Consider the following 21,568-nt stretch of genomic DNA (forward strand, 5'->3'; position numbering starts at 1 on the left):
AATAACTTTAATGAAATGTGTTTCTTACATAAGTCCTCTGCTTCTCAAATGCCATGATGTGATCAGCAGATTATCATTCTACTGACCATTATATTTGTTTTTATTTAGGATAAAATTTTAAATAGTACTTTTCCAGCAAGATTTATTATTATTTCAACTCTAATTTCAGTTCCAGAGCAGGCAGTGTAGTCTTAAAGGCTTTAACAAGATTTTCTTTTTCTCTTATTCCTGGAAGGTCACTTAACAACAAATACTTGAGATTTCTACAAAAAGAGAAAGAAGAGTTACTTCAGTTTGTCTTTACTCATATAAAAAAGTTAAACTTGATTTATTGACTTTTAGAAGAATGTGCATACAATATATGTTTATTTTATGTTACATTTTCAAAATGGCTTACATAGCATCAGGCTTTGGAAAGTTTAGTTCTGAATTACATCAATCACTCTAACTGAATCTTTCCAACTTTCCAAGTACTGTTTTTTTTTTTGTTGTTTTTTTTTTTTGGCCTCCAGTTGCTGGGACTCAGCACCAGCACTATAAATCCTCTGCTCCTGGTGCCCATCTTTTCCACTTTATTCAACAGGACAGAGAGAAATTGAGAGGGGAGGGGTAGATATAGAAGGAGACAGGAAGGCAGACACCTGCAGGCCTGCTTCATAGGTAGCAAGTGGGCAGGGGAGGCCAGGTCTTTATGCTTAAGACTGTATGCTTAACCTGGTGTGCCACCACCAGGCCCCCCTAACTACTGTGCGTGTAATGGTACAAAGTGCCTTTGGATATAAAATACAAGTATCAGAAAGGAAAACAAAGGGAAAGTCCTTAGACTTACATCTCCATTAAAAGCTGAAAACTCAAAAGCTTCAACTAATGTATGAAGCAAACAATGTAGCACTTTTGGTCATAATGTTTAAAAATTCACAAACATCCTGATTCTAAGTTTATTGTCGCAACATGTGGAAAATTGCTTTAAAGGATGGAGAAAGGGGAGTTGGGTGGTAGCGCATCGGGTTAAGCACATGTGGCATGAAGCGCAAGGACCAGCATAAGGACTCCGGTTCGAGCCCCTGGCTTTCCACCTGCAGGGGAGTTGCATCACAGGCGGTGAAGCAGGTCTGCAGGTGTCTTTCTCTCCCCCTCTCTGTTTTCCCCTCCTCTCTCCATTTCTCTCTGTCCTATACAACAACAATGACATCATCAACAACAACAATAGTAACAACAACAACAACAAAACAAGGGCAACAAAAGGAAAAATAAATAATAAAAATTTTTTTAAAAAAGATGGAGAAAGAACCAGAGAGATAGATACCTGGGGAGAGCATGCTCTGCCATACACTCAGCTCAGGTTTGAACCCTAGACCACATGCGAGGTGCTATGGCACTGTAGGAACCTCTGGTGCCATAATGTGTGTCTGTCTCTGTCTCTGTCTCTCTCTCTCTCTCCCTGTTTCTCTGTATATATCTGAATGAAAAAGCACTCCTGGAGTCGTGAAAGTATTCATGAATGTGTCCCCACATTCCTCCTGGGGTGGGGGTAAGATGGAGAGGGAGCTTATTAGCTAATACTTATTGATTAATTAATTTACAACAACAGACACCATGCTTATGCTTAAGTAGATATAATTTTTCACAAAGATGCTCCATGAAAAAAAATGCAACCTTAATGTGTTAAGGTTAATATTTTTTACTATTTTTTATTTTCATTTTCTCTTCTTTAACTATTTAAAGTATTGTAGGTGAAAGCTGTAATTTTCTTCAATTATATTTTCCAGAGCTAAAAAAAATATACTCCTCAAATGTTTTTAATTCTGGTTATTCACTGAAATACTATCATCAAGTTGTTACTCTAGCACTAACCACTTACCTCAAATGGTGCAAAGCAATGATGCCTTTGTCTGTGACATTCCCACAGGAAATAATTTCCATTTCCAACATGCTTTTTTGTAAATTTTCAAATTGACTAAGTCTCTTCAAACAGTCATCCTCAATGTAATTACATTTGCAGAACCTTATTTTTTCAACATGCTTTAGGCCTTCTGGGGAGAAAAGGTACATTTTGAGAATCTGCCAAATCATTAAGATGTCCAGTTGCCTTAGTTTGCCTGGGATTGTCCAGGCTTTAGGGGGGAAAATGTCATCATCTTTTAAGGAACCTCTCAGTTCCAGAAAAACTGGAACAATAAATCACCTTCTTTGTCTTATATAGTATTCACTTTCCAGCTTATGCTGTCAGGGTCATTCTGTTGTCAGATGTCCATGCACTGGAGGAAGGAAATGCCCACACAAACAGAAGCTATGAAATGATTCCTATGTTACTGAGGGTTTCTTAGTTACACATATTTGACAAAGCCTGTTTGACGGGGGCCGACTGGTGGCATATTGGGTTAAAGCACATATAATATGAAGTGCAAGACCCACACAAGGATCCAGGTTTGAGCCTCTGGCTCCCCATCTGCAGGGGAGTTGCTTTACAAGCAGTAAAACAGGTCTGCAGGTGTCTATCTTTCTCTCTTCCTCTCTACTCCCCCCCCCCACTCAATTTCTCTCTGTCCTATCTAATAAAAAATTCCAGTCATTTTAGATTAGCAGTAGATTAGTAATGCTAGCACCAAGTCCCTGTGATAACCCTAGAGGAAAAAAAAAAATCCTGTTAGACAAACAAGACCTTGAATTTTAAGTCTTAACCACAAAGCAGAGACATGAAGAGACAAGCTCAGGGAGGGAAGGAAGGAGAAGAAGGTTATTTGCAACCTCTATCTAAACTGACTTTGAGTGAGAGGTGAAGGAGAGAGAGAGAGGTAGAGAGAAAGAGAAAAATCATAGTTTCACTGTGCAACATGTAATGTCAGGCTTGAGGGTCTAATGCTGGGAATACTGCGCTATCTCCCAGGTCACTAGCCTCTATCGAAAACTAAATATCAGAGGCCAGGTGTAGAACCTTATTTTTTCAACTCTACATCTAGTAGAGTACATATGTTACCATTTGCAAGGATTATTTAAATTCAACAGTGTAAAAAGTTATATATCCAATGGTCACAATATACAGAAATAGGGACTGGGTGGTAACAGACCTAGTTGAGTGCACACATTATAGTGAGCAAGGACTTGGGTTCAAGCTCCTGGCTCCTACTTGCAGGCAGAATGCTTCACAAGTGATGAAGCAATGCTACAGAGTTCTCTCTCCCTCCCTTCCCCTTCCCTCTCGAATTCTGTCTCTATCTAAAAACAAAAAACAAATATATAGGCATATAAATATATATCAAATATAGGAGGAAACCACTCAACAATATTGAAAGGGTTAAAAGGGCATTGTATGACTATAAAGCCAACAAAGTGTCACTGCACATCACCTGAATTTCCCAGAAACAAATGAGGGTAGTTACCCATGTGATCAAATCCAATTCCCATGATACAAGAATCAGTGGCATCAATAACCTGAATCTTGTATTTGTCCAGAGGCCCTGTTGGGAGGCTGTTGTAGTCCCTCTGCCACTTTTCCTGGCCTTGGTAGCGCACCATGGCCCCACAGCGCAGCAGCCACTCAGAGGCTGCCCTGTCAGGGCCAACATCTCTGATACGCTCATAATCCACTCTGTTGGCAAGAAAACAAAAGCAGTTAGTTTTTGGCATAATTACTAGCTTCTTAACTACCATCAGTGACATGAATACAAAATAATAAGAGCTTCTCATTTCAAATGACTGAAGAGGAAGAGATTAATAACCATGTTTAAGGGGGAAAAAAGGCTGGCCTGGGAATATAGTAAAGTGGTTATGGAAAAAGACATTCTTGCCTGAGACACCCCAGGTCCCAGGTTTCAAACCTCAGCACTACCATAAACCAGAGGTGAGCAGTGCTCTGGTTAAACACAATACAATGACTTTAGCTACTGCTATTGTTTGTCTTTTTTTTTCAAGTGAACTGTCAACACATACACTGTTCATATGAGTTTTCAGACATACAAGTCCTCACTGACTTAACATATAACACAGTACTTGATAGCAGGAGATAATTGGTAATTGTGTACTAAAAAATGACTATGCCTAGTTATCATTTATATTAATGACAAAAGACTACAGAGGGAATAATTTTCAGTCTGTTCTGATTTATCTCATTAAGTGATATAATTAATTTCTACATACTCCTTTTACTTGGTTACCCTAGTTAATGTTAAATATAGCAATCAGTTTCAAAATATTTCTTAGCATACTATCTACTAACTTTAAAAAAAAACTAAAATCCAGGGGCCAGGTGGTGGCACACCTGGTTGAGTGCATGTTACAATGTTCAAGGGCCCAGGTTCAAGCCCCTGGTACCCACCTGCAGGGGGAAAGCTTCACAAGTGATGAAGCAGGGCTGCAGGTATGTCTCTGTCTCTCCCTTTCTATCTGCCCCTTCCCTCTCAATTTCTGGCTGTCTCTATCCTATAAATAAGTATTTTTATTTATCCTATAAATAAATAAAATAAACAACTCAAGTCCACTTGATTATATTCAAAAGGCTAACCATATTCCTTAAACTGTAGGATAGGGGCCAGGTGGTAGTGCACTTGGTTGAGCGCACATGTTACAGTGCACAAGGACTCAGGTTTGAGGCCCTGGTCCCCACCTGCAGGGGGAAAACTTCATGAGAGGTGAAGCAGGGCTGCAGGTATCTATGTCTCTCTCTCTCTCTATCTCCCCCTTCCCTCTCAATTTATGGCTGTATATATCCAATAAATAATAAAGATAACAATAAAAAACAAAAATAAATAAAAAAGAAACTGTAGGACAATATATTGTAAAATTATACTTACTAAGATTATCTGATTATAAAAAACATGTTAATTTTGGAGGAACTTAAATACATCAAGAAGCCAAATAAAAGAAAAATCACTAAAATCCTGCAACCTAGATAATAACACATATTTGTAACTTTTTTCTTTTTAAAAAAATTTTTAAATATTTATTCCCTTTTGTTGCCCTTGTTATTTTATTGTTGTAGTTATTATTATTGTTATTGATATCATCATTGTTGGATAGGACAGAGAGAAATAGAGAGAGGAAGGTAAGACAGAGGGGGGAGAGAAAGACACCTGCAGACCTGCTTCACCGCTTGTGAAGTGACTCCTCTGCAGGTGGGGAGCCAGGGGCTCAAACCAGGATCCTTATGCCAGTCCTTGCATTTTGTAACTTTTTTCTGTCTTTATTAAGGCTTGAGTTTGGTTAAGGGTAAATAGTTATGCAAAGAGACTCTCATGCTTTAGGTTCCAAAGCCCAGGTTCAGTCCCCTGCACCACCATAAACCAGAGCTAAGCAGTGCTCTGGAAAAAAAAAAAAAAAGGCTTGAGTTTGTTTTGTTTTTTTAAAAAAATTAGAATCATCTTGTATAGGGTATGCAAATACAGTTGAAATAATGAAATTATTTACTGTGACTTCATCAAGCTTCAAAGGTTTCCATGTTTCTTCACATGAGAGTGACTTACTTATTAAATACTGCATTCAGCCAGCTCCAGAAGTATCTAGAGTCACACAGCCATTGGAGTTTTTTTAAGTCACACAACTGCTGGGAAATTTTTCCAAATAGTAGCATGATCTAAACACACAAAACAATAGTCATTATTAGATCATCAGCTAGCAATCTGAGCCCTGTGCATATAGCAATTTACTTCACAACTTCAGTCAGTAAATCTGGTGCTGATAAAGCTGATGACTCACTTAATTCAAAAGTTGTTGAGCAAGTATCTACTCACTGTCTCTGTTCTCAGGATTTTTTTTTTTTTTTTACTAAACTGATTATCTTTTTAATGATCCAGTAAGAAGTCATTACTTGAGATGGCAGTGTATTTTTGAGTGGGAGACCTTGAGGAAATGTGGGGAGTATTTTTCATTTGCTAGTTTTTGGCCAACCTCCAACACTCTTTTTTTTTCTTTATTGGGGGGATTAGTGGTTTATAGTTGACAGTTAAATACAGTAGTTGGTACATGTGTAACATTTATCAGTTATCCACATAACACCGTAACCCCCCTACCTAGGTCCTCCTCCACTACTATGTTCCAAGACCTGAACACTTTTTACTTGGGTGCAATACACCAAACCCAGTCCAAGTTCTGCTTTGTGTTTTCTCTTCTGTTCTTATTTTTCAGGTTCTAAGAGTGAGATTATCAGGATTTTTATTAAGGGGCAGGGAGGGAGGAAGGAAGGGAGGTAAGCAGAGAGGGAAGGAAGACTAGAAGGGATGAAGGGAAGAAGGAAAAAGACAAATAAGAACAAAAGAAGACAGAAGAAAAAGCCAATCTGAGGTTAGACTAGATGGTCTGACTCCAGCCAACCTTAAGTTTCATTGTTCAACCCTCAACTGAAATCTGCTTATAGTGTTGCCATCTAGTGTTCCTTCATTTGGTGGACAAATGCATTTGTAGAAATCAGCTCTACTCCAAAATCATTTCCAGGGTCAAAAATGACAAACTGAAACCACAGAGGAATAATATGTAGGTAAGACAGGAAGAAGAGACATGAAAACAGAGCTTGCTATGACAAGAATATGGTTCACTAGAGCAACACGAAAGAAAAACTATGCAGGGACTGCTGGGGAAATTGAAGGCAATTAACTGCCTCTTTCACTCTTGGTTTTCTCATTTGTAAAATGAGATTATATGCTCAGATGATGTCCAGCAGTAACAGTCTATAACCATGAGTGGAAACTGAATCTCAATTTGATTAATCTCAATTCAAGTTTCTCTAACAGTGTACCAGGTGGGAGGTAAGGAAATAAAGATAAATTAAATCTGGTCTCTGCTCTTAAGGAGCTATTACTTACTACTGGGTGGAGTGAAATAAAACAAGTTACCAAAGAGCCAGGGAGGTGGCTCAGAGGTACAGTGTGAGGTCTTGAATGGAATCCCTGCATCACATACGAAAAACAAAGAGAACATCATAGATGACAGAGTGACACTTTGGTCCCTCTCATATACCCATGAAAAAAAAAACCCAAAAGCTTCCAATTCTATTCTACAGAGTCAGAAAGGGAGACCACAAGGTGAAACTTGGACTGAGGGTGGGGTACTGCACCAAAGCCAGAAGCTGTGGGGAAGGAATAGAAGAGGAGGGCTTGGAGAGGGAGTTGGGGCTTGAGGGTCAATCTTTTATATATACACACATATACATATATATATATCTTCCCTTTTGTTGCCCTTTTTTATTGTTGTAGTTATTATTGCTATTGTTGCTGTCATCGTTGGATAGGACAGAGAGAAATGGAGAGAGGAGGGGAAGACAGAGAGGGGGAGAGAAAGATAAGACACCTGCAGACCTGCTTCATCACTTGTGAAGCGACTCCCCTGCAGGTGGGGAGCTGGGGGCTCAAACCGGGATCCTTAACGCCGGTCCTTGTGCTTTGCACCATGTGCGCTTAACCCACTTGCGCTACCACCCAACTCCCCGAGGTCAGTCTTTTAGAGATACCCGTAATGCAGATCTGGGAAATGGAGTCCATGTGTAGACACTTATGCTGTAAACCATTAACCTCCTAATAAAACTGAGGGAAAAAAGTTACCAAGTAATTAAAATGCATTATTGAACCTAAAGAATATCTCCAAGAATTAAAATGAGGACAGGTAAAGATTTCAACAGATAAAAATATGAGGAAAAAAGAAAAAGTCAGGTGATTATTTAACCAAGGCAGGAAAGATTCAGGCAGTTATAGCTCAGCAGAGCATCTACATCGTTATGTGACTAAAGGTCCGGCATAATTAGGGAATTTGAACTGCCTCCTTCTCCCTTTTCTTCTTTTTAAGATAGAGATGGAGAAAGGGGAGGGGAGGGGAAAGAAGAGAAGGAGGGGGCAAGAGAGGAGAGAGAAACCACAGTACTGAAGCTTCCTTCAATGCAGTGAGGACTGGCCTTGATACTGGGTTACACAGGGCAAAGTAGCACACTATTCAAGCAAGCTATTTCACTGGTCCATGGACAATATATATATATATTTTTAAAAAATATATATTTATTTATTTATTTTTCCTTTTGTTGCCCTTGTTGTTTTTCATTGTTGTAGTTATTGTTGTTATTGCTGTTGCTGTTGTTGGATAGGACAGAGAGACATGGAGAGAGGAGGGAAGACAGAGAGGGAGAGGGAAAGACAGACACCTGCAGGCCTGCTTCACTGCCTGTGAAGCGACTCCCTTGCAGGTGGGGAGCCGGGGAGCTTAAACTGGTATACTTATGCTGGTTCTTGCGCTTTGCGCCACATGCGTTTAACCCACTGTGCGACTGTCCAACTCCTCATGGACTATATTCTGCAGGCATTTGGTTGTCACAAGGTGCAATAGGTTTGGCACAGAGCACTGGCATTATTAGAGTTATACTTCACAGAGAGATAGCTAACAAGAGTCTCAACTACTTGAGGCCATGGAAAAGGTGGGGGAGAAAAATGGGAATGACATTACGGAGAGAACGCTGCCTGATTCAGTAAGGTGAGGTGCTGGGCCACTGTAAGATGATGCTATTAACAAAGTTCAGTGTTGGGCTGGGGAGACAGCATAGTGATTATGCTAATGACTTCCAGGTTTGAGACTCTGAGGTCCCAGGTTCAGTCCCCTGCACCACCATAAAACTAAGCTGAGCAGTACTCTAGTCATCAGTGTGTCTCTCTTATTAAAACTCAAAAAATAAGAGCAGGGGAGATATCATAATGGTTATGCAAACAGACTCATGCCTGAGGCTCTTAGGTCCCAGGCTGAATTCCCTGCACCACTATAAGCCAGAGTTGAGCAGTGCTGTGGGGAAAAAAAAAATCCATAAAATGTTTAAAAACAAAACAAAACTAAGTATCAGGAGGGTAGGGGTGGTGGGCCCCCTCATCCCCCAGTTTTTTTTTATATTCTAAGTTGAAGCCTGGTAGAACTTCTAAGAGAACCAACACTTTATTATTAAATCAGAGTAAGAAAATGTTTGAGCCGGAAAGAACTTAGATCACATAGGCCAAAGCTCTCTTTCAGAGATAAGGAAACTGGAATCCCGACATTGAATAACCTGCTTACACTAAGAAATAAAACCTTTCTGGAACAAGGTGGGGTATTAAGACACACATGTGTTTAGGAGGATTTGTTCAGTATTTCATGGCTCACTGGTAGCAAAAACTTAAACCTAGTTCTCTCTCTTACCAGTTCAGGGCACGTCCTCAGTCATTTGCTGGTTCCAGGACTTGGGGGGGGGGGGTAAGAAACAGAAGAGGCTTTAGTAGGAGCCATCTCAGCGCTGAGAAAGTAATAGAAGGTGAGGAAGTGGAACAGGACCGATGATGCCCGAGGACAGAACCCTAGAACATTTATCATTAGTATGCTTTCCTTACTGCAAACTTCTCTCCCAGCCACCCCATCTCTTATTTTCAGCACTTTCAACCTTCTCTGTGGCCACCTCTACTTATACTATTGGTTGCCAACCTCATTTGCAAATCAGGATTTTCCAGTTTCAATTCATTTATTGTTACTCCTTACCCACTTCTCCCAATCCTGTCAGTGGAAATCTTTAAAGTTATTTATTTTTAAATAAAGTTATTTAAAACAAAAGATTTCCACTGACAGGATTGGGAGAAGTGGGTAAAGTTTTAAAAATATTTATTTATTCCCTTTTGTTGCCCTTGTTTTATTATAGTAGTTATTATTATTGTTGTTGACGTCCTTGTTGGATAGGACAGAGAGAAATGGAGAGAGGAGGGGAAGACAGAGAAGGGGAGAGAAAGACAGACACCTGCAGACCTGCTTCACCTCCTGTGAAGCTACTCCCCTGCAGGTGGGGAGCTGGGGGCTCGAACTGGAATCCTTATGCCAGTCTTTGTGCTCTGTGCCTCATGCACTTAACCCACTGCGCTACCGCCCGACTCCCAGTGGAAACCTTATAACCCTAAGATATCACTCAAATGGCATCTCCATCCATTTATTCATCCATTTACTCAATAAATATTTACTGAATATCTGCTATACTTAGACAATGATTATATTAAAAACAACAAAGGAGACAGAACAATAAGTCGCGTATGATCATAGAATGTATAGCCCAAAATAGTAATGTATTGGCGGGAACCTGTGACATAGCTTACATGGTAAGGTGCCATGCTCCCAGCTGTTTTGAACCCCCCCCCCCATCACACCATATGGGAATGCTACTCCATTGGGGGCAGCATGAGAGTTTTCTCTGTCTCTATCTGGAAAAGTCAACCAGAGTGGAAGCCCTGGTATGCAAAACAGAAAGTCTTAGTGAAAAACACAAACGTAAATAAATAAATGTAACATGGTATCTTAATAGAGGCATGCATAAGTTCTGTGAGAGCCCAAATTAGAGAATGAGGTGGGGCTGGGCAGTGGTGCATGCGGTTAAGTGCACACAGAACCAAGCACAAGGACCTGCACAAGGATCCTGGTAGAAGCCTCCAGCTCTCCCCACATGTAGGGGGGTCGCTTCCGAAACAGTAAAACAAGTCTACAGATCTTTCTCCCTATCTTCCCCATCTCTCTCAATTTCTTTCTGTCCTATGCAAAAAATTGTAAAACATTGCTGCAGGAGTAGTGGATTTGTAGTGCAGGCACTGAGCCCCAGCGATAACCCTGGAGACCAAAAAAAGAGAAAGAAAGAAAAAGAATAAGAAAGAAGAAGAAGGAGGAGACGAAGAGTGAGGGAGATGTTATACTAGAGGCATGAGATGGATCCTGTAGGATGACTAGGAGTTTCCAATTAGGCAGGGAAAAAAAATCATACTAAAAATCACACTATTCATTTCCATTTTTCTTAGAATCCAGCACAATGCTACCTCCCTAAAGCAAGTTTAATAAATATTTGTTAATTGTCTACAACCATTGACACACTTTCATGGAGGAAGAGTAAAACATGTTATGAAGCAGGCAAATTAATATTCTGTGTAAGTTAATCATTTTTCACTTAATTTACTTTGGCTTACTTTGTAATTCAGTTTACAGGTGAAAGTTACTTCAGCTATGACCTCTAAAACCCAGTAGAGTTATATTTAAAGCCATTTAAACAAGGGAAAAAAGTTTTTATTTGGAAATAAAAGTGGAAAATAAACTCAAATAATCGTCTTTGAGAATACTTTTTTCTGAGGAAGAGGAGACATCTAGTGGTGAGTTAGTGGATTCAGTGGAAGAAGGGGGAACAGGAATTCTCAGCTGAGGAGGCTGGTGTCAAGAAATCAAAAGTCAGGGAGTCCGTCGGTAGTGCAGTGGGTTAAGTGCACGTGGTGCGAAGTGCAAGGACCGGCATAAGGTTCCTAGTTCAAGCATCCAGCTCCCCACCTGCAGGGGAGTCACTTCACAGGCAGTGAAGCAGGTCTGCAGGTGTCTATCTTTCTCGCCCTCTCTCTGTCTTCCCTCTCTCTATTTCTTTCTGTCCTATCAAACAATGATGACATCAATAACAACAATAATAACTACAACAGTAAGACAAGGGCAATAAAAGGGGATAAATAAATAAATATTAAAAAAAGAAGCTCATGTTCAAAATCATGAGTCACTAATATGGACCCAGGTGTCCTCCCCATACAAAGTCTATAGCACATAATTCTGTATTAAACATAGTAGCAAATCAACTATATTCTGTTCATACACACATGTAACCAACCATCTGCACTACATACCTATTATAATGGTTAACATTAAAAAAAAAGTTGGGGTCAACTAGGAATATCAAAGGAGACCACCTGGGACCAGATCAAACTAGGACTAGAACTACTTCGGGAACCCACCAAATCACCAGAGCATCCAGAGACCACAACTCTGCCCAGACCTCCAGTTCAACCCAGTTGAGAAACTTCTCTAAAGAACAAGGAATATCAAATATCACCTGAGACTGCAACAAGAGGAGACCAGGACTACTTTGGGAACCCACCAAATCACCAGTGAGTGAAAACACCTGTGGCTCATAGACATCGAGGAGCCTAAGGAGAGATTCCTGTGGCTAAAACCTGTATCTACTCCTGAGTGGCTCGTAACAATCTGGCAGTCTGCCAGTTGAGGAGCCACCTCCAGTCTGTTTTACCAACAAAAAGACTGCTGAAGGGAGGAGAGGACTCCCTCCCCTAAGACTCATCAAATACAACTGTGAGTCTCCATTTGCAAGTGCCCTCAGAGGCTGGAGCAGCAGGGAGGAAAGGAAGCCCTATGCTGACATTGGGAGGCAGAGAACTGACCAGAAAATTCAGGAGATATACACCCCAGAGATCAAGCCTTTCCACATTGTTCCCCTGATGAGAACATGGTAAATAATTGCCTCAGAACCTATAGACTATAAATGAGAATTGTTTAGAAACTCACAGGGCCTAGCAGTAATGCCCGGCTTGCTGAATTGAGCCTGGATCTTTGGATTCTTGGGGTGTGGGAGTCTCTTTGCATAATCACTGTGCTATCTCTCCCCCACCCTGCTTTATCTATTGGTGAGGAGTGAGTGATTAAACTAAAAAACCCTACTTATAGGTAAAAAGCCTTCAGGCTCCCATACCCTACATGGAAGAAAAAGAACAAAAGAGGCTTTAACAACCACCGTGCTTCAAAACAGGGATTGAGATAACATTGAAACAACTGTTAATTTCCACAACTGTGAACTCTTTAAGTATCTTAACGAGACTCAAGTCAATCCAGGCAAGAGTGATCAATGTACTGAAAAGTACTGAGAGAAGGACCTCATAACACACTATAGTAATGTTTAAATCCTTTATTTATTTCTCCTTTAGAAACATTGGAGAAATGAACCATGACAAAAGTCCAGATAAAAGCCCCTCAAAGGTAGAAACACAGAAGACTGACATCAACATCCAAATGCTAACTAAGGAATTAGTCACAGGAGTGAGGAAAGAGTTTTTTCTTTCAAGAATTGTTATCAGAAATGCAGAAATAACAAATGAGTCTCTGAAAGAAAGTACTATCTTGAGGTAATTAGAGAGCTGAAAATTGAAATAGCTGAGCTAAGAGCACAACTAGCTGAACAAGCTAATACAATATCAGAAAGGGTAACAAAGTATCACAATGATAGAAAACAGCAGAGAGGAGAGATAATAGAATAAATGAGGCTGAAAACAGAATTAGCAAGATTGAGTACGAATTAGAGAAAACTAAGAAAGAAGTAAAAGCTCTCAAAAAGAGATTAAGATATACTGAAAACAATAACAGAGAAATATGGGATAACTTCAAAAGAAATCATATTTGCAGGAGTTGGGTGGAAGCACAGCAACTTAAGCACAGGTGGTGCAAAACGCAAGGACTGGTGAAAGGATCCTGGTTCAAGTCCCGGGCTCCCCACCTATAGGGGAGCCTCTTCACAAGCAGTGAAGCAGGTGTCTATCTTTCTTCCCCCCCCATCTACCCCTCCTCTCTCCATTTCTCTCTGTCCTATCCAACAACAACGACACCAATAATAACAACAATAAAACAAGGGCAACAAAATAAAATAAATACAGAAATCAGGGCCAGGTGGTAGCACATCTGGTTGAGCAAATGTATACCAATTTGCAAGGACCCAGGTTTAAGACCCCAGTCCCCATCTGCAGGGGGAAAGCTTTACAAGAGGTGAAGCAGGGCTGTAGGTGTCTCTTTGTCTCTCTTCCTCTCTACCATGCCCCTCCCTCTTGATTGCTGGCTGTCTCTATCCAAAAAAATAAAGATAATAAGAAAAAAATTAAAAAATAAATAAATACAGAAATCATATTCACATTATTGGCTTACAAGAAGAAAGGGAGGGGAAGAAAGCATTTTACAGGACATAATAGCTGAGAACTTCCCTAGTCTAGGGAAGGTTCTATATAAAGGTTCAAGAAGTCTAGAGGGTCCCACACAGAATTAAAGATGCCAAGACTTAAAGATGCCAAGACACATCATATTTAGAATGAAAAGGTACAAGGATAAAGAAAGGATCCTGAAGGCTTCAAGACAAAAACAAAGATTCACCTACAGAGGAAAACCCATAAGATCAGCAGCAGAATTCTCCACACACACTACAGGCCAGAAGAGAATGGCAAGAAATCTATCGAGTGCTCAATGAGAAAGACTTTCAACCAAGACTACTGTATCCAGCTAGACTCTCATTCAGACTAGATGGAGGCATAAAAACCTTCTCAGACAAGCAACAGTAGAAAGAATCAGCTATCACCAAACCTGCCCTGAAAGAACTTCTGAAAGGTCTCCTATAAACAGTCAGATCACTATAAATATGCCATATATCAGAACACTCTAAAAATCTACAATAATGGTGTTAAAATATCTTCAATGTATGCTATCAATAAATGTCAGTGGCCTGAATTCACCTATTAAAAGTTACAGAGGGGAGTCAGGTGGTAGCACAGCGGGTTAAGCACACGTGGCGCAAAGCACAAGGACCTGCCTAAGGATCCCGGTTGAGCCCCCGGCTCCCCACCTGCAGGGGAGTCGCTTCACAGGTGGTGAAGCAGGTCTGCAGGTGTCTATCTTTCTCTCCCCCTCTCTGTCTTCTCCTCCTCTCTCCATTTCTCTCTGCCCTTAGCCAACAAGAACATCAATAATAACTACAACTATAAAACAATAAGGACAACAAAGGGAATAAATAAATATTAAAAAAAGTTACAGAGTAGGAAGATGGATCAGAAAACACATTCCCAATAATATGCTGTCTGCAGGAAACCCACATAACTCAACAAGATAAATACATCACAGAAGAGATCCAAAAGGCCGAGAAACACATGAAAAAATATTCCAAGTCTTTGATTATCAGAGAAATGCAAATAAAGACAACAACGAGATACCACTTCACTTTTGTAAAAATGTCATACATCAGAAAAAGTACCAGCAACAAATGCTGGAGAGGTTCTGGGGGCAAGGGAACCCTCCTACACTGCTGGTGGGACTGTAAATGGTCTAACCCCTGTGGAGAGCAGTCTGGAGAATGCTCAGAAGGCTAGAAATGGAACTACCCTATGACCCTACAACTCTTCTCCTGGGGATATATACTAAGGAACCCAACACATCCATCCAAAAAGATTTGTGTATACCTATGTTCATAGCAGCACATTTTGTAGTAGCCAAGACCTGGAAGCAACCCAGGTATCCAAGAACAAACGAGTGACTGAACAAGTTGTGGTATGCATACACAATGGAACACTACTCAGCTATTAACAATGGTGATTTAATCATTTTCAGCCCATCTTGTATGAAGCTTGAAGAAATCATGTTAAGTGAAATAAGTCAGAAACAGAAGGATGAATATGGGATGATCTCACTCTCAGGCAGAAGTTGAAAAACAAGATCAGAAGAGAAAAGACTAAGCAGAACCTGGACTGGAGTTGGTGTATTGCACCAAAGTAAAAGACTCTAGGGTGGGTGTGGGGGAGAATACAGGTCCTGGAACAAGATGGCAGAAGACCTAGTGGGGTTGTATTATTATGTGGAAAACTGAGAAATGTTATGCATGTTCAAACTATTGTATTTACTGTTGAATGTAAAACATTGATCCCCAATAAAGGGAAAAAAAAGAAATACATTGTGTAGAACTTGCATATGCACTTGTGAATTGCATTAATAAGGCTTACACCTTTGTTTGATCTTCATTGATGATATCTCTAGCCCTGAGTTTTTATACTTTAAGTTTTCTGAACTGAATCCTAAAGATAACTACTCCCACAAATGAGGACCATTTGTACCCATCTGCTTAGCTCTAAGCTTACTCACTTTACCAACTCTGTTTTCTCTTCTTCCTGTGTTATCAACAGTGACCTCTACCAGAAAGTACAAACTCATTAGGGAAATCTCCACTTTTCAAAATTTACCAATGAATGAAATTTTTCATAAGAAGGCAAATGAATTGTTTTACATCTTTATAAGGTAGACTTCCTCTAATGAAATTTTATTATTGCACCAAAATAAAAGATTCTTGTGGGGCGGTAGGGAAGGAGGTTTCAGGTCCTGGAACATGAAGGTAGAGGAGGACCTAGTGGGGGTTGTATTGTTATATGGAAAACTGGGAAATGTTATGCATGTACAAACTACTGTATTTTACTGTCAACTGTAAACCATTAATCCCTCAGTAAAGAAATTAAAAACTTAAAAAAAAATAGTAGGGGACTTAAACACCTTACTCTCTCAACTTGACAGATCATCCAGGCAGAAAATCAACAAAGAAACAAAGGAGCTAAATGAAGAGATAGATAAACTAGAACTAGTGGACATTTTCAGAGTAAATTTTCAGCTCTTCTTGGATGGAGCTTGAAGAAATAATGTTCAGTGAAATAAGTCAGAAACAGAAGGATGAATATGGGATGATCTCACTCACTGGCAGAAGTTGAAAAATAAGATCAGAAGAGAAAACACTAAGTAGAACTTGAACTGGAACTGGTGTATAGCACCAAAGTAAAAGACTCGAGGTGGGTGGTGGGGGAAGTTCGGGTCCTGGAACAGGATGGAAAAGGACCTAGTGGAAGTTGTATTACTGTGTGGAAAAATGAGAAATGTTATGCATGTACAAACTACTGTATTTGCTGTTGACTATAAAACATTAATCCCCCAACAAAGAAAAGAAAGAGAGAAATAAATAAATAAATAAATAAATAAATAGTTGGGACCATGTTTGTGATCCACTACATCACTTGGGTGCATTAGGCACTGAGGAAAGTGTCTGTGCTGTGGTGTCTCTCTTTCTCACTCCATTTGAAAAGTCAGCCTGAGCAGTGAGACCCCAGTGACAAGGGGCTGAGGGGCAGTGACAACACCAAGTGCCAGTGACAATGAGAGAAAAATTGGAATAGTCAAACATTACAGGTGGGTATAAAGTAGTACAGCCACTGTGGAAGTCACTTTGGCAGTTCCTTACAAAGCGAAGTATGTGTTTATCATATTACCAAGAATTTGAACAATGAACTATATATCCCAGAGAGAAAAACAGGTTCATACAAAAATACACTAATGTTCATAGCAGCTTTATTCAAAATAAATTAAAATCATAAACAACTCAGCTGTGCTTCAATGGAATGGCTAAACATGCTTGGCACATGCATCTATGAAGCACAACTTGGCAATGAACATGCAACATTTTTGGTTTTTCTCAATGATCATGCTAAGTGAAAAAACCCAACTCCAAAAGTTATACAATGTGTAATTCTGCTTATATAACATTTTTTAATGACAAAATTTTAGAAAGAGAACACACTAGGGAAAGGAATGCCATCTATGAAGGAAGTATAGTTTTAATAGGTAATAGTGGGCTCCTTACTTTAATGAAATTGTACTGTAGCTTTGCTATGATGGTGGCTACAAGGATGTATATGGTTTGACTATCAAAATATTGATAGCTCACTCACTTGCACTGTGTGCTGCTTTGCCATGTGCAAAACAAAAAACAAACAAACAAAAAAACCAGTTTTAATTTCAGCCCCCACCACATTGAAGGAAGCTTCAGTGCTTTGGCCTCTCTCTGCCTTTCTCTTTCTATATATGAAAATATCTGCATGCAGATAAAGAGAAACCATACAAAGTTAATCATACACATATAGATCTGGGGAAATCTGAATAAGGCCAATGGGTTATGTCAACATTTTGCTAGTTCTGATACTGTACTGTAGTTTTCTAAAATGTTACGGGGACGACTGGGTAAAGGGTACACAGGATTGCTGTTTGTTTCTTGCCAATTCTATGAGAATCTATAATTCTCAAAATAAATATCTGAACTTAAAAATAATAATCTTATTTTTTCAATTTATTAAGGAATAAGAACGTAGCATCTTGGGCCGGGTGGTGGTTCACTGGGTTAAGTGCACATAGTATAACGCGTGCACAGCTTACCTATTTGAGCCTCCCGCTCCCCTCCTTCGAGTGGTGGTTGGGGGGGTCACTTCACAAGTGGTGAAGCAGGTCTGAAGGTGTCTTTCTCTCTCCCTTCTTTAATCTTCCCCTCCCCTCTCAGTTTCTGTCCTATATAAAAAAAAAAAAAACGTAGCATCCCACATTGTTTTCACAAAGGGGAATAGGTACAACTGATCAGGTAAAAATCATTTAAACGTAACGAAAGCTGTAATTTAGGGAGCACTTTACTCGGCTAAATACCTAAAGGGTTTTATTTCTCTGTATCAGCATTAACAACCCTAGGGGGTGCACTGTTACTACTTCTAACGCACGGAGGAGGGTCTGTGACATAGAAGTTAATGACTTCCCCAAGTCACCTAATGACTGGAGCCAAATTCAAATAGAAAAGCAAAGCCATTCTAGCTAAATATATAGATGAAATAATGTCATAATTTTATGTAATGTGCATTTTATACAATATACGTAACTTCTTTAATTTTTTTATTATCTATTATTTATTTATTGAATAGAGACAGTAAGAAATCGAGAGGAAGGGGGAGGTAGGGAGGGAGAGAAACAAGACACATGTCGCACTGCTTCACCACTTGCAAAGCTTTCCTCAACATGTGAGGACAGGGGCTTGAACCCAAGGCTTTGCTCATTGTAACAGGCGCGCTCGACCAGGTGTGCCACCACCCGCCCCCCAATAACTTCTTACACACATATACATACTACACATCGTATATGAAACTATATCATAGTAAATATACGAGGCTATGCCATTTTATTATTTTCCCGACCCTAAGAACAACTAGGATCAAGCACAAAGAACGGGTGTTAAACTGGCACGGTGGTGGGAGAGTCATATATAAGTATGTCAGGTTTTTTTTTTTATCAATTACATAGCTGGCTTACCCCATTTCACAGATAAGGAAAAGGGGTGCGACATGCACAGGTGACTAGCTGTCCCCAGTATATCTATCTATATTTATATAAATAAGTATATACTGGTCCAGAAATTTGAGAAAAGGGGAGGGGTAGATGGCTAAATGATGGCAGGAACCAAGTCGCCTGGTTCATGTAGGCGCTGGATGCCACCTGCCAGGAACCCCGGGAACTCAAGTCCCGACGGCTGCAGACCATGGGGCGGGGCTGTGGCAGAGCCGCGGTGGGAAGGGAAGGTCGAGATGGGCAGGAGCGTCCCCGGGATGGGCAGGAGCGTCCCCGGGATGGGCGCCCTGCTCTGCGGGCCCGCCCAAACTACAACGTCACGGTAAACACGCACAGGCTTTCTCCCTAAGGTAGCGTAGAGCTATAGTTTGAAGACACGCCACTCGGCGGGCCAGTTTCTCAAATCCAGACAAGTTTGGGAAGAAGAAAAAAGGCGGTCTAAGCACCACCATAGTCGCAACCAGCTCGTGGCCTGGATCCTCTACTCACTGCGTAGGAGAGGGAGCGACGCACGCCCGCTGCTTTTACCAAGGCGCAGGCCTGCGCTTCGCCCTCCCACGCGCGTGTCCATTGGCCGCTGGAAGCCGTTACCACGTGAGTCGAAAGTGTGCGTGTTATTGGTCGCCGCACGGGAGGCGGGGCTTGTGAGCTCCTGACCAGGGTCTGTGTGCACTCCCACCGTTCGGGGCGTTAGAAGAAGCTAGCGTCATGGTGCCGGCGCTGCGCTATCTAGGTGGTGCCTGCGGACGGGCTAGTGGGGTTTTCTCTGGGAGACTCCCCGCAGCCTGCGGGCCAGCTTCCGGGAGATCCTGGCCGCCTTGGCAAGTTGTCAGCAGAGCCAGTACCAGGTAAGTCGCCGCTGGCCCGTCCTCAGCCCCCACCCCTGCCACCTGGGCTGCGTCTCTAAAAGGTTCCTGGTGCTGAGCCTATGTTCTGTTGTACTTCTCTGTCCTGGGCTTGAGAGAAGGTTGGAATCCTGTGTCGCCCAAACTCCAGACCAAACCCCTGGAGCCACCTGCAGAACACATTCATTGTATATGTGGCCTGGAGGAAAATAATTTTAAAAAGGCATTGTTAAGGTCAAGAGCAGTTCTGTCTGGTTTTGAATTGGATCCCTTCATGTTCTGTTTCACTCTGGACTGTTTGTTTACTTACGTTCTGAAGGACTCCCGGGTGAATGGCATTCTAGTCTAACCCATTGGTGGTCGTTTTGAGGTTTAAAGAACCTAGCAGACTATAAACAATCAAATTATGCTGTTTATGGACTGGCATTCCTGTTACTTGGAAAATTTGAAGCCGATTTTAAACCAATCAGCTTTTGGCACACACTGCCCCCTAAAAAGCAACTCAGTTGCTAAGCCAGTACAGATTTGTTGTCCTCTGATTTGAAGGTTGCAGGTCTCATTCGAAACCATTCTCTTACTCTGTTCTATGTAGAATAAATGGTTTGTGTGTAAGTCCCGCCCCCTCTGTTGCCCTTGTTGTAGCCTTGTTGTGGTTATTACTGTTGTTGATGTCGTTCGTTGTTAGATAGGACAGAGAGAAATGGAGAGAATAGGACAGAGAGAAATGGAGAGAAATGAGGGGAAGACAGAGAGGGGAGAGAAAGATAGACACCTGCAGACCCGCTTCAACGCCTGTGACTCCCCTGCAGGTGGGGAACCGGGGGCTCGAACCAGGATCCTTACGGGGGTCCTTGCGCTTTGTGACACTTGTGCTTAATCTGCTGCACTACCGCCCGACCCCCTGTCATAAGTTTTGAAACTGGAAAACTCTTGGCTTTCCAAGAGCTAGAACATGGGCAAGATGTGTACGTCTTGAAGCTTAGTTGAACTGAGATGGTACGAATTAAAATCAAGGAGATGCTACATTAACAGCGATATATATATATATATATATATATATATATATATATATATATATAATTATTATTTTTAACCAGAGCACTGCTCAGCTCTGGCTTATGGTGGTGCGGGGTATTGAACCTGAGACTTTGGAGCTTCAGGCATGAAAGTCTCTTTGCATAACCATTATGCTATCTACCCTCCACCCAACAGCGTTATATTTTAACTACACAGTGAATGTCATTCAAAAGAGGGTTGGGAGACGTTAAGAGTGTTTAAGAACAGGATGTGGTTTAAAAAACTTATTTATTGGGAGTCGGGCTGTAGCGCAGCGGGTTAAGCGCAGGTGGCGCAAAGCACAAGGACTGGCATAAGGATACCGGTTCGAAACCCGGCTCCCCATCTGCAGAGGAGTCGCTTCACAGGCGGTGAAGCAGGTCTGCAGGTGTCTATCTTTCTCTCCCCTCTCTGTCTTCCCCTCCTCTCTCCATTTCTCTCTGTCCTATCCAACAACGACAACAACAGTAATAACTACAACAATAAAACAACAAGGGCAACAAAAGGGAATAAATAAATAAAATAAATATTAAAAAACTTATTTATTTATGTATTTATTTCTTATTTTTTACCAGAGCACTGTTCAGCTCTAGTTTAAGGTGGTATGGGGGATTGAACCTAGGACTGTGGAGCCTCAGGCATGAGCTGTTAGCATAACCATTATACTATCTATGCCCCCGCCCTTAAATATTTTACTTTTTTATTTATCTTTGCCTCCAGGGTTATCATTGGGGCATGGTGCCGACAACTATGAATCCACTGCTCCTGGCGGCCATTTTTTCCATATTTTTTGTTTGTTTATTTTTGCTGTTGATTTTGGATAGGACAGAGAAATTGAGAGAGGAGGGGAAGACAGAGGGGGAGAGAAGGCTAGGCACCTGCAGACATGTTCTGCCACTTGTGAAAAGACACCCCCCCCTTCCCCCCCTCCCGGCGGT

General features: G+C 41.0%; 2 protein-coding genes across 6 annotated transcripts in view; one reads left to right on the forward strand and one right to left on the reverse strand.

Annotated features, from left to right (window-relative positions):
- Positions 1 to 125: 125 nt before the first annotated feature.
- Positions 126 to 19,328, reverse strand: DMAC2L (distal membrane arm assembly component 2 like). 5 transcript variants are annotated; one of them, XM_060175006.1, is made up of 6 exons: positions 19,219 to 19,315; positions 17,779 to 17,907; positions 5,460 to 5,569; positions 3,348 to 3,589; positions 1,862 to 2,033; positions 126 to 263 (listed from the first exon to the last, which is right to left on the reverse strand). In XM_060175006.1, exons 3-6 carry the CDS (start codon positions 5,564 to 5,566, stop codon positions 149 to 151), a joined length of 636 nt encoding a protein of 211 aa, XP_060030989.1. In that variant the 5' UTR covers positions 5,567 to 5,569; positions 17,779 to 17,907; positions 19,219 to 19,315; the 3' UTR covers positions 126 to 148. The 5 variants fall into 5 exon arrangements, with proteins under 5 accessions (XP_060030989.1, XP_060030990.1, XP_060030988.1 ...); XM_060175007.1 differs by lacking the exon at positions 17,779 to 17,907 and having other exon boundaries at positions 1,862 to 2,030; positions 19,219 to 19,328; XM_060175005.1 differs by lacking the exon at positions 17,779 to 17,907 and having other exon boundaries at positions 19,219 to 19,328.
- Positions 19,329 to 19,382: 54 nt separating this feature from the next.
- L2HGDH (L-2-hydroxyglutarate dehydrogenase) overlaps positions 19,383 to 21,568 on the forward strand; it is a 58,422-nt gene continuing 56,236 nt past the window's right edge. Inside the window, exon 1 of the mRNA XM_016193733.2 lies at positions 19,383 to 19,577. Within this exon, the coding sequence (XP_016049219.1) occupies positions 19,438 to 19,577 (140 nt within the window). The 5' untranslated portion in view covers positions 19,383 to 19,437. The remainder of the gene's footprint in view (positions 19,578 to 21,568) is intronic.

This window comes from Erinaceus europaeus, chromosome 16 (assembly GCF_950295315.1).
Source record: "Erinaceus europaeus chromosome 16, mEriEur2.1, whole genome shotgun sequence".
NCBI lineage: Eukaryota > Metazoa > Chordata > Mammalia > Eulipotyphla > Erinaceidae > Erinaceus > Erinaceus europaeus.